The sequence below is a fragment of the Adiantum capillus-veneris genome, chromosome 21 (genome assembly GCF_014529385.1).
Source record: "Adiantum capillus-veneris isolate H3 chromosome 21, ASM1452938v2, whole genome shotgun sequence".
Classification (NCBI taxonomy): Eukaryota; Viridiplantae; Streptophyta; class Polypodiopsida; order Polypodiales; family Pteridaceae; genus Adiantum; species Adiantum capillus-veneris.
Window position 1 is genome coordinate 132,822,754 of NC_140951.1, and position 12,511 is coordinate 132,835,264.

The 12,511-nt window shown below is 39.3% G+C and overlaps 1 protein-coding gene across 2 annotated transcripts in view; it reads left to right on the forward strand.

Annotated features, from left to right (window-relative positions):
- Window positions 1–2,922, forward strand: part of LOC147431754 (magnesium transporter MRS2-1-like) — a 56,122-nt gene extending 53,200 nt beyond the window's left edge. Inside the window, exons 3-7 of one of the 2 annotated variants that reach the window (XM_086494251.1) lie at window positions 1,359–1,487; window positions 1,563–1,898; window positions 1,982–2,029; window positions 2,411–2,646; window positions 2,726–2,922. In XM_086494251.1, coding sequence (XP_086350377.1) covers window positions 1,359–1,487; window positions 1,563–1,898; window positions 1,982–2,029; window positions 2,411–2,641 — 744 coding nt within the window. In that variant the 3' untranslated portion in view covers window positions 2,642–2,646; window positions 2,726–2,922. Of the gene's footprint in view, window positions 1–1,358; window positions 1,488–1,562; window positions 1,899–1,981; window positions 2,030–2,410 lie in introns of both variants that reach the window. The other variant, XM_086494250.1, reaches the window with a different exon arrangement.
- Window positions 2,923–12,511: the final 9,589 nt, after the last annotated feature.

Genomic DNA, 12,511 nt, shown 5'->3' on the forward strand with positions numbered 1-12,511 from the left:
TGAAACATTACGTGCAAAAATCAAGTACGCAGAAAGATGATTGTTAATTACAAAAGTGATAGCCGAAGCAGATACAATAGGGATAGACTCCCCGCTAAGCTTTACATCAAGGATGTGAGTTTTGCCCCTATGCTGAAGGGTGATCTTTTCGTTGAAGACATCCAACACTCCCATGTACACGGAACATCCACGGGATTCCCAACAGAGGATCGCACCCTTCCAATGGCATGATGTAAAATTCCTCTGTGTCCACATATGACTGGATATGCAGATGCAACTTTCCAAATGATAGGTGTAACACACTCTGAGTGGCCTTTCTATCCCAAGCAAGTTCCAAGTAATTGTTTGCACAGGTTTCTTTGGCTTTCAAAGGTCCCACGCCCTTACCGCTACCATACCCGCTGTTGTCTTACCTGCTTTTTCCCTATTCGGCACTTTCCTTTTGCCTCTGCTTCATCCTCTGAGCCTGCTCATTGTCAGAACTTGCAGCTCAAAGATGGTGGAGACCCACACCTGCGATGCCTGGTTTTTGGTAATGAGGGTGGTATTCTTTGGGGTGCCATGCCGGACTAATTGTGCAAGTCTTGTGCAATAGATGCAAGCACAACCTCTTGGACGTGCGAGAGTAGTGTATCAGCACATCAGTCCCCAAGTTATTATATTACAAATATCGCAAGGGGCGCGGATGTTGGTTGGGACCAGTACTTCTGTCTTCTCTGCCAAGTGGTGGTCTTGCCACTTGGATTGTGCAAGTAATCTCTTTGGTGATTGCTGATTTGTACTTTAAAGGTTACCACCTGCCTCTTGTGAGGCCAGCCTATTTACATCCCCATACTTCAGAGCTCTAAATGACATTAGTTTAGCTGGATTGTGCAATTCAAACCTGGCATGTTAATGGCCACATTGTTTATGAGCATGTGGAGTGCTCTTGTAAGCAGCAAGCTCTCAAGGTTGTGACCATCAATCCTGGAATACTTACGAGGCGCAGTCATGGAGTGCTACTAGAAACTCAGTACATAGACCTTTGTGTTGATGTATGCTTGTGTGTGCACGCACGCATGTGTTTGGGCCAGTAGGTATGATCTATAGCCATTTTGGCGACTGACAGGGCATTAGTGGGTATTTAGTTTATACATGATGGAGCTGATGGTTATATCGTCTTGACTACCATGAGTCTATAGAGCTGCATTTCTTTTCAGGGAAGCTTTTGGGCTTCTCCTGGGTTCATCTAGGTGTATAATAAAAAGGACTTGCAATGCACGTTCAAGACTTGAGTGTAATCAAGAAGGGGGTGGGGCTGATTCCCGAGTTCTATTTTCACAAGTGTGAAGTCCTTATTGGCCTCTCACGCTCCACAGGCGACAGAGTTGGAGGTGGAAGCATATCCTGTGCTTGATGAGCTTACTTCCAAGATCAGCACCCTGAACCTGGAGCGTGTTCGAAGACTTAAGAGCAGGCTGGTGGCTTTGACTCGTCGCGTGCAAAAGGTATGGAAAATCTACTTGGGTAATTTTAGAGTGTTTGTAATCGGTCAGAGAATGAAAATGGCAGTTTTTTAATAGGTCAGGGATGAGATAGAGCAACTGATGGATGATGACGGAGATATGGCTGAAATGTACTTGACTGAGAAGCAGGAGAGATTGGACAATTTTTTCTCCAAAGACCAAGCTGCAACAGTTTTTGCAGGGATGGGAGTTGGGGGTTCCATATCTGCACCAGTCTCACCAGTTTGTTCCCCTCCAGAATCACAACGCAGATTGGAGAAGAACTTGAGCATGGCTGCAAGTAGGCACAGCAGCTCGAGGGTTTCTGAGGAGGGCAGTGATATACAAGAGCTAGAGATGCTTTTGGAGGCCTACTTTGTGGTGATTGATGCCATTCTCAACAAGCTTACCTCTGTAAGTTCGTTTTTAGGCTGGGTTCTTCAAAGTAATTGAACTTTGAGCAGTTTATGATTTGGGTTTGTTTTATCAAATTTCAGCTGAAAGAGTATATTGATGATACAGAGGACTTCATCAATATCCAGTTGGTAAGTAGCTTTTGTGTGCTTCTTGTTATTGTGTTAAGGTCAACAATCTGGTCTCTTAAGGGTTTTTTTTAAAAACCCGAACAAGTACCATTTTTAGCAGGGTTGAGTTTACACTCTCAAATGTGGCTCACGACTAGATGTCAATTAACCCTATATTACAATTGCTATTTGTGATACTTGATTGACAGAAAACATTCTTGCACTGAGCCATCTTATAAAGTTCTTCAAGTTTTCTTTTCCTTTTAAGTGTGCTCCCCCATTCACTTCAAAGTAAAATTCATGAATTTTTTCTAGTTATTACCTGCTTGTCTTCTCTCTTTGCCTACAAGAGAACAACTAATTTTTAGGCTTCTTGTAATGAGTATGTTGTTTATGATGCAGGACAATGTCAGAAACCAGCTCATCCAATTCGAATTGCTTTTGACCGTTTCTACCTTTGTGGTGGCAATTTTTGGAGTTGTGGCAGGTGTTTTTGGGATGAACATTCCCATTGACCTTTTTGAGGAACCTAAGGCTTTCAAGTGGGTCTTGATTATCGCAGGGATTGTAGGCTTGCTGATTTTTGGAGCTTTCATGTGGTACTTCAGAAAAAGAGGGCTAATGACTTTGTAGCCCAGGTTGGTCACTTGACTTACACGGATCAAAATAAATCTCGAAGAGAGACACACATATAACAGTGACAATTCTTTATTGCAGATAAAGCTTTTTGAGGGCTAATGACTTTGTAGCCCAGGTAGGTCACTTGACCTACTCGGAAGAGAGAGAGAGAGAGAGAGAGAGAGAACAACAGTGGCAATTCTTTATTGAAGATGAAGCTCTTTTGTAGTGTGTCATCTTTGTTGCAGCATAGCTGAAATAAGGGCTGCTTGTTTCTGGCCCGTTTTGTCGACGAATGTATGATCATGAATCAGCCATGTCTTTTTGTCACTCTGCAAGAAAGGGTAAACGAATGTTTGGATTGAGGATATGATACATTTCTTCGAGAGAAACTTGTCTATATGTACGTGATTGCTGCCAAGTCCCTATCGTAGGGCAATGATAGGAGACGAGCTGTGTACGCCGTTCTTGGTTATGCACAAGGGCTGGAAGCAAGGTGGCATTACATGTCTATGGTAGGTATGGAGAACCTGATAAGAGATTAGGTGCAAGAAATATTTAAAATTCTAAGTTTTATGTCCACTATATGAAAGATAGGGAGAGACGTATGATAGGTCTTATAGATAGTGAGATGGAGATGGAGGGGAGATCGAGAACTGGCGAGCTGTACATGGAGAGCCAGAGATCAAAATATCTAATAGAGAAAAATCACTCTTTTTTTGTGCTTTTTAAGACATGAGATAATGTTGGCTATGTTTTTTGGCCTACATAAGGTCTTTGTAAAGCATGGAACTTTCGGGAGCAATTACGGACCATTGGATAAAGCTTTTTGATTTGTGCGGCATTGTGCCACATGACAATTTAATGATGGCAAACCCTTTTTCCCTCCTCATAAGAGGAAATTAACGAAGCATCATCTTATGCACATGGAGGCTACTGTGAGAGGGTTGACATTTGTTTTCCCATTTGTATGAAGGCGGACATCAAGTAGTGGGTCACACCACCTCTTTGTCATCCTCTTGTAGACCATTGTGACTTTTCACCTTGAACATAGAAAGACAACATGGTATCCTAGCTCCAAGAGAATTCAAGAGGAAATTAAAGTGTAGTACTAGTACTTATTCGAAACTCACTAGAATGATGACGGGGTTGAGAGATAGTGAGCCAAGTTTATTAGTAAGCCTTAACTTTTACACTTTGAGAAAATGATTGAGTGGTTTCAATCTTTTAAAGTTCCAATGATTTGACCTTGGAAATTCCCTTGACAACATTCAATATGAGAATTTACAGAGATAAGATATGTTTTTCCATTATTTTAGTTAGCTCCAAAAAGCAAAGCAATGTTATGAAAAGGCCAAAAAAAATGAAAGGACTCATATAAGACTCTTAAAATTAAAGGACATGTTCATCAACTTAAAAAAGCAATGCTTCACACGCAAAAGTCAAATGTATGCCTTACTCCCTTCACTAAAGCTTTTTAAGAAAGCCCTTTAAAAATCTTATTTCTTTGCTATTACTATGATTTAATTCTCTTGAAAAGTAAATTAGGTAACTCTCATTTGAACGTGTAGAAATTGAGCTTTGGTTTGTTCGTACTCTTTTACATTAAGAACACTCTTCCTTACTTTATTAAAGGATTCATTTTGTTGCTTTCTTGTTGCAAAAGAGATAGATAGTCATTCTCTCATAAACATAGCTTTCCTTTCTCTTTCGGGCGATAAAACAACTTTTCTTTGCGTGTGTGTGTGTGTGTGTGTGTGTGTGTGTGTGTGTGTGTGTGTGAGTGAAATACCTCTCAAATGCACATGCTTTGAGCAATTTCTGGAGGGTAGACCCCTCGAGATTTGAAACAACACAAGAAAAAAATATGCTTTTAAATTATTTTGATGCATGGACACATCGAGACATTCCAAACTATCATATGGAATCGCACCTCATATAAGACAGCATAGAGGTGATTGCACATTGATGATAGAAGAGGAGATTGTGTGTCACTTGCACTCAGCAAGCACTTGTTTTCACAAAATCATAGGCAATTTGCGACGCACAAATCAACTTGATATGTTCAAATCTACAAAATTGTAATAAATCGACAAAAAATTTCAATGCTCACAACAAAATTAACCCAACATACCTAACCCAAAATCATGTGGCAAGACCCATTAAGTGTTTGCATGTCCTCTTTGCATCATGTATCACCAAAGGGACTCTCTCCCTACATGTCTATGGAACACATGCAATCTCTGAAATTGCACCTCATATAAGAACAACATAGAGGTGATTGCACATTGATGATAGAAAAGGAGATTATGTGTCACTTGCACTCAACAAGCACTTGGTTTCATAAAATCATAGGCAATCTACAATGCACAAATCAACTTGATATGTTAAAATCTACAAAATTGTAATAAATCCACAAAAATTTTCAATGCTCACAACAAAATTAACCTAACATGCCTAACCCAAAATCATGTGGCAAGACCCTTTAAGTGTTTGCATGTCCTCTTTGCATCAAGTATCACCAAAGGGACTCTCTCCCTACATGTATAAGGCACACATGCAATCTCTAAAAGACACAACTGGTCCAAAAGTATATTAGTTTTCTTGAAAACACATTGGCAAGCATCCTATGCACATGTGAGTCTCAAGCCTCCACATAAGCAAACACATCCAACACATAATTGACACAATCCATAGATACAACAAATAGCCACATGTATATGTGGACACAATAAAGACCAAGGCATTAGAAAATATAAATTCTTTATTTCATGTACTACAAAGAAAAGATAGTGGCATTTCACCTTAAGAAAACTCACTATATCACTTCAAACCACCTCAGATTGACACCTCACTTAAACGGTGATAGGCAAGACAAGGGTGTCCATAAGATATCTCTTGAATGATGGAAACAAGACATATGAGAACTTGTATCATATTTCCCTATTATAAGTAGGATCTCAATGCCCTCAATAATCTTTTTTAAATTAACGTATAGTGAGATCAATCATGTGCAAAATCAAGTGACTTTTTACATATCCACACTTAAAATACATATGGCCACTAACAACCATTTATGGAACAACAATGTCATTAGTCCTGCTCCAAAGTTGAAGGAATTCTATAAGCTCTCTTTCCCATGAGTGTACACGTGCGATGCAAACAAAGTCCCACCCTATTTCACATCTATCAAAAAGTCTCAAATGTGATGAACAAGGCACGAGGTGACAAGAAATCCCTCATCCACCAAAAACTTACTAGCAAGGTCCATGACTCCCAACGCTATAGACTTTTTAAATTCATCCCAATTAGGGATCTCTTTTTTCAAACCATATAATTAAAAGAAACTCAATCAAACAAGTGACCCGTCATCAACAAAAATGCAACACTTGAAGGTTGTACCTCTTCTTTTTGGTGGAGATCCACTTGGCATGATAAGAGAGGATGTTTTATCAATAACTCTTTTTCTTTGCTTGATAGAAACATGCATGTCTCAAGGAGGGGAAGACGAATTCCTGATCTTTTTGCTCACTTGTTTGGGAGCCATGCTAATATGGTGAAAGCTAGATGTAACAAAAAATTGAAAAGCTTTTGGGCAAGAAATATAGAAAGTACAAGCACAATGTACATTGTTTCTAGAGTGAACCAAGTAGTAGAAAGCTTCAATGAACAAAAGTGAAATTAAGGGCTTGCAAAAAATACCATGCAGAGGAATAGTATTAAAATTACCAAAGAAGGCGACATGCAAAGAATTGATAATTGATCAATTAAGTAAGAGAAGAGTGAACATGCTACTAGGAAAAAATATACTCCCTTCTATAGATTGTAAGCCCACCACCTCGGTAAATTCAAATGGTCCCATCCCACACCTAGCACAAGCAAATAGGGTTGTCTTTCAATGGAATAAATGAGAGCTTTGTTGATTGAAGAAGCGTGGTAAAACATACACATAGGTACTAGCTAGTGACCATTTCTACCATAGATAGTACTATCCCAAAGGGCCACAAATCCTGCTATACATAACAGTCCCAAAGGATGTATCAGAAGAAATCAACAGGCTTGTTGCCACATTTGCTCAAGCAATGGCAATCCCTATCATACAGAGTAGCCACAAAGAGTATACAAGAAGAAGGCAACACCCTTGTTGCCACACCTAATCAGCCGATAGCCATCAAAGGGTAGCCTTGTTGTGCGCTTTGCTGAGGTATCACTCAAAGTGTTTCATTGCCAAACAAGTGTTGCATGAGGAAGCGATAAAAAAATGGGCCTTCCAAAACAACCAATTGAATATCAAAACGTAGAATTTCCCTACGAAACAAGTGTTGCAAGAGTAAGTGAGAGAAAAACTGGGCCTTTCAAAATATCCAAGTGAATATCAAAATGTGAAATTTACCTTATTGACATGAAGAATTGTTTAACTACCTTGATCAAAGAATATCACTTCACTGCCTTAGGACAACTCCAACAACACAAAGAAGTTTCAAGAATAGTTAGTTAGTCAACCCCATACTTTAACAAAAAATGTACTTCAATCTGATCACACAAAACATGAATGTCCCTTTGTTGAGAAAATTAATTGCTCTCATCACAGGATGTTGTCTACATGGAAATGTGAATATGCCATTCATTTCTTGCAAAGAAGGTAAAATAAAATCAGCATGGTGAATTTGTTGTGTTACACACTAGAAGGTTGGCATGGTAAAATAGCACGCATGTTGTTTGCTTGCATATCACCTACAAAGAATTGGGCACAAAACCACCAATCATTACCAAGTGATCCTCTTACCACAACACTGCCTTCATATCATAATATTACTAAGTTGTTTTGATTTATTCGTAATGAGAAATGGAGGCTTGCTTAGCTGTTATAGAAGGCTGCACTGCATCAAAGCAGGAACAAGGGTACAACTTGTCCTTCCTATGCCTCCTTCAATGATAGAAAGGATTTGCAAGGGTTTTAAAGCAAGATACTCTAAATAACAATATTGTTGATCTCACATATTAGACGAACAAAAAAGGAGCTTAAGAGTCCTTTCTTCAAATGGAGTCACTTTTGGGTGGATATAACATGTGTATGCGATCAAATTTGTGATATGTAGGGGTAAAATGTGTTGTGAATGAAGGGTCGATTTGTGAGCAAGGATTAAAAAGATGCACTAGGTGAATGGTGAAGGTGGTGTAAGGTGATCAAGTGGCTTGCAAGCATGGGATGAACGTCTCGAAGATGCTAATGCATGTCAAGAGAATCAATCACCTAGCGGGTAGAGCCGCCTAGCTTGAGTACTTGAAGATTGATGTGCTTGCCATTCTTGTCTTGGGCTAGTATGTTGAAGCCATTTTTCATAAATTTTTCAATGGTGCCTTTAGAGGTAATCTCGTTGAAAAAAATGAGGTTTTTCTTGAGGGGAGGTACATAATATACCTTAGAGATAGTAGTATGAAGTGCATTGGGTAAGTTGATGGTAGCATCTCCATAGGCCAGGGCAAGTTGAATGCCATCATCACCGAGGTAGATTTCTAGATGTATTTCTAGGTAAATTAGATTTGAAAGATAATGAAAGTGATAGGTCATTTGATGGGTGCGACCATTATCAAGCAGCCAAAGGTTAGGGGATGAAGTATGGATAGTAGTAGCCTAAAATAGCATAGGATGATGCCAGAACGGGTGGTAATTACTTGGGGAAGCAGCAACTGAGTGGGTTCAAGGTACTAGTAGATCCATTTGATGACAACGCGAGCCCGAAAATGGTAGCACCCAATTTGGGTATGGTTTGTGCTTGAGATGAGTAGCAACATAGTCATGCTGATGGTAATGTATGCAAAATGCAAGTGTGGAGGGGGCATGACCCATGGGATCATGGTACTGATGATTGCAATTATGTGTGGACCATGTAAAGGCGTAGACATTGTTTCAGGTCTTTCTAGATCTACATTGAATGCTCTAAAGTAAAATACATGCCATATCCTACATTAACAATTAGGGCTTCTGCAATAATGGAAACAAACAAAGACTGCATAGATGCTTCTCAATAGGGTTTGGTGTACCATGGGAGGAACCAAGAATTTATTAAATCCAACTCTTATGGACTTCCACGTCTTTCCCTCCTCTAGAGAAGGCACGTGCATGCTTCAAGCTACATGACAACGGATAATTCACGTATATGAGAGAAATATGGTATTCTATCCAATAATTTTTCCTTAGGGTTGTACCCTATTACCACACCTACATGTTTCTATGAGCCAGCCTCCCACACAAATTTAGCATGATAGCCCTGTGGAACACAATGGGCTTGGGGAAGTCTTACATGCCCGTTGTACTTGTTGCCTTGCATTTGTCTTACGTAGATGATGTCCACACCACACATCTTGTTTTTATGATTGATGATCCAACTTATCTTCTTAGGTTCTTTGCAACAAAAGCAAGAACGAACATTTTGATATACCTGTTATTGAATCGAGTGGTAGCCAAATGTTTACTCATTGTTTAATCACATTTTTAATCCCATGGGAAATACAGTGGCCCTCTTAGGTCTATTCCCCCCTAATGCTAGGATCTAGTCATAGATGAGGTGGTTTTACCAACATATTTTTGTTGATTGTACCAATAAATTTTTCTGCGATGAGAAAATTAGTGTTGGTTTGCAAAGAAGTCCGTTGAGAATAATCCAAAGGAGATTATACTTTCATCCATCTCCAACAAAACCTTTAGCCAATCTTTGCAAGATTAATGTCAAGATATTGAGCTAGCTTCCATTGTCTATCCTTGGTTTGAAGCATTTCAATACACGTATTAGCTCTGTAGTAATCTTTTTAAAACAATTATGGAATCTTGTGTTGTAGTCACAATGATTATATTTATAGCTTACTCAAAAGATTACCATATTACTATGACCACCTACTAGAGCTATGGATGATGCAGATTGGACCTATAAAAACATGTTTTCTACTCTCTATGGGTCCAAGTCCTCCTCCTTCTACCTACACAACATTGTCTAGATGGAAAACACGGACAACTTTAGCTCACTTTGGGTGGCTTGTCTCCCAAGGTGACATGGCCTAATACCTACTCCTTTAGCACCACCTCTACTCAATCAATAACATCCCCTCTAATAGCTTGTAGCCCTTAGGCATGGATCAGGGCCCTTGAAAAGTGGGGCTATAAGATCTTCCACACCGAGACCACCTACATCATGGATGGAGTCTGCAAGGGAATCCTCTCAATCTTGGGCCAAAAATGCATGATCAATCCCATCCTATATGTCATTGTGGTAGGAGGCACTAGTAGTTTCGTGGGGGCACCCACGACTTAGCCATCAACTATCTCAATATCATTGCTTATACAATCCCTATTACATGGACCCTCTTAATTGGACTTGACATCTACTACTGTTGTTATCTTTCTCAAGTCTAGCTATTTGATACCGCCGGCCAAAGCTTGTGAAAAACATTATTTGTAATGGAAGAAAAGAAATGGCACACTTCAAACTGTCCAGCTTTAAGTTTAAAATTTGAAGTAGTTGCATGTGGTATCCGCACTAGAAGTTGTAGAAATTATACCAGTTTTCTTCAAGGCAAGAGGCTGTGGGTACTAACCTTGAGCACCTTTAAACACTATGGGACCAAAGATTTGCAACAATCTTCCTTTAGCTAGCATTGTTATGAAGATCAATGGGTTGGCAATGGGCGTACTTGAATGTTAAATATGTGCATATGGAAATGAACTTAGAATATTTGACATAAACATTTTTAGCACAAATGCAAGATATAACCACCACGTAGTGTGCAACCAGCCTCGCATTGACCATATGTTTGTTAAACCTTTGTATGGCTTACTTTGCAGCTTTAATGTCATCAATAACAAACTATGGATTCTTTATTAGGATAATTACCTTGGAATGCATCCAGTCACATGCCCACTTTAGCCCTACCATTGATTCTTCTCTTGTACATGTTGCCACATCATGCATCGTCCTTCAAATTTGAAATTTAATGTGGCTCTCAAATCACTTGTTAATGTGAACATCTTATTCAAATTTCTTGTGTAGAATTGGGATTCTTCCTATTCTTAATGAGGGGGATTGGTCTTCTATGGATCCCTATGCTATAGAGGACACCCTGAATGATTGTATCGATTCTTCTCATTACTCTACGTGCTCCATGTTCCTTGTGCAATTTCCTTGGGAAAATAAATGGCGTGTACATTTTATTTTTTGAGTGATGTCGAAAGTAAATTAAGGAGAAAATATTCAAATTGTTTCCCTCATGTAGGGAGAAGCGATATGTGACAATTTTTCATCTCACCTAGAGATCCATGATCAACAATGACGTTTTTACTCACAAAGCAACTAGTCAAAAGGACATAAGAGAGAGTAGGGTAATCAAGTTCATGGTATCAATAGACCTTTGTCTTCTACAAAGTTGTGGAAAATACAAAGAGAAAAACTTGAATTTCTATTGCTTCCATCTAGTAGACCTCTATACAAAATTCAAACTTTCTTCAGTTGAAGACTAAATCATATGGGCAACACATGAGATGCACCTGTAGAGGTCAAATTTGAGCAAGGGAAGAGGGTAGACTATTGCATGACATTCTTCTAATAGTATTTCATTACTAAGAACTTGTTCGAATGAATTCTCACCATATAGTGTACAACTACCAAGCATTCCCTATTGAGATGGCATGACAAGAAAAGGTGAGGGAGATATTGTATCTGAGTCAAGTCCCATCTACTTCACTAATCCCCCCAAGTTTTTCTCTAGTCCATATTTGTATTACCATTATGGTATTGATGTGTGTGAACACACTTAGGACTATCAAAGCACTTTTTACCCTCTTTAGCCCCCCTCCCCCCCCGCCTTGTATATAAGCTCATCACTCTAGGGAAAGTCTAAGGTTTGTATTGGCATACTTGTAATACTACCTTCTTGTGTGTTTTGTGCTCTTGAGATTCTTTCTCCATCTAGACATTCATTCTTTCAATTTTATTTCTAACAATTGGTATCATAGTGGGCTTTTCCATATAGGGCAACGTCGCCATCACTCTTATGGCTCATCTAGTGTAATTGAGGTGATTTTTGTGAGCATTTGTAGGGCAATATAATCTTCAAAAGTAATGTTTGATCTTGGGTCTTTCATAATTTTGAATCGGGTACATTTCTAGAGTTTGCAGTGTGGGCAATACTGTACAAGTAATGTTGTCCTTTTGTGTAGGTTTTTGACGGTGCAGTTTTTTGCAAAACATGAGCTTTGTAGTCTGATATGGGTTGTACAATATATCCCAAGTTGCTTTTGTGCAATTTTTATTTCATTCTCAGGTGCAGTCACTAGCCATGGATGACAATAATGATGTTTTTCACATGCTATCTGCTTTTGGCCATTGCTTTCTACCACAATTGTCCTTGTACTTCGTAGCTTCAGCATGCTCATAGTAGAGCTAAGAAGGGGAAAATCACAGTGCTCAAAGGATGATTTGGGAATCCATTCTCTCTTTGTGGATCTCCTCGCTTGTTGGTATGCATCCATCACTGTAGCACTCTTGCTTCCGTTGGACTTGAAAGATTTCTTCCATCTTCCATGCCAAGCTCTTGAGGATCCATTGAGGCTTGCTTGGCTCCATGTAGACTCTTTCTTGCTTGCATATGGACTGTTTGAACTTGCAACCATGCATCATTGTGGTTGATTCTCTTCCTTCAACTTTCTTTCCAAGTGCTTTTTAGTTGCAACAACACTCCTTTGTGGTTGCTTCACTCCTTCCTCAAGTTGCCCATCGAGGAAGCCTTAGTTGGCCTCCTTTGGCATGCTCTATGAGTTGAATGAGAGATTGATCTTCATTCACATGCCAAAATGAATGGGTATGTCACCTTTCCATTCAATACCATTTGGAC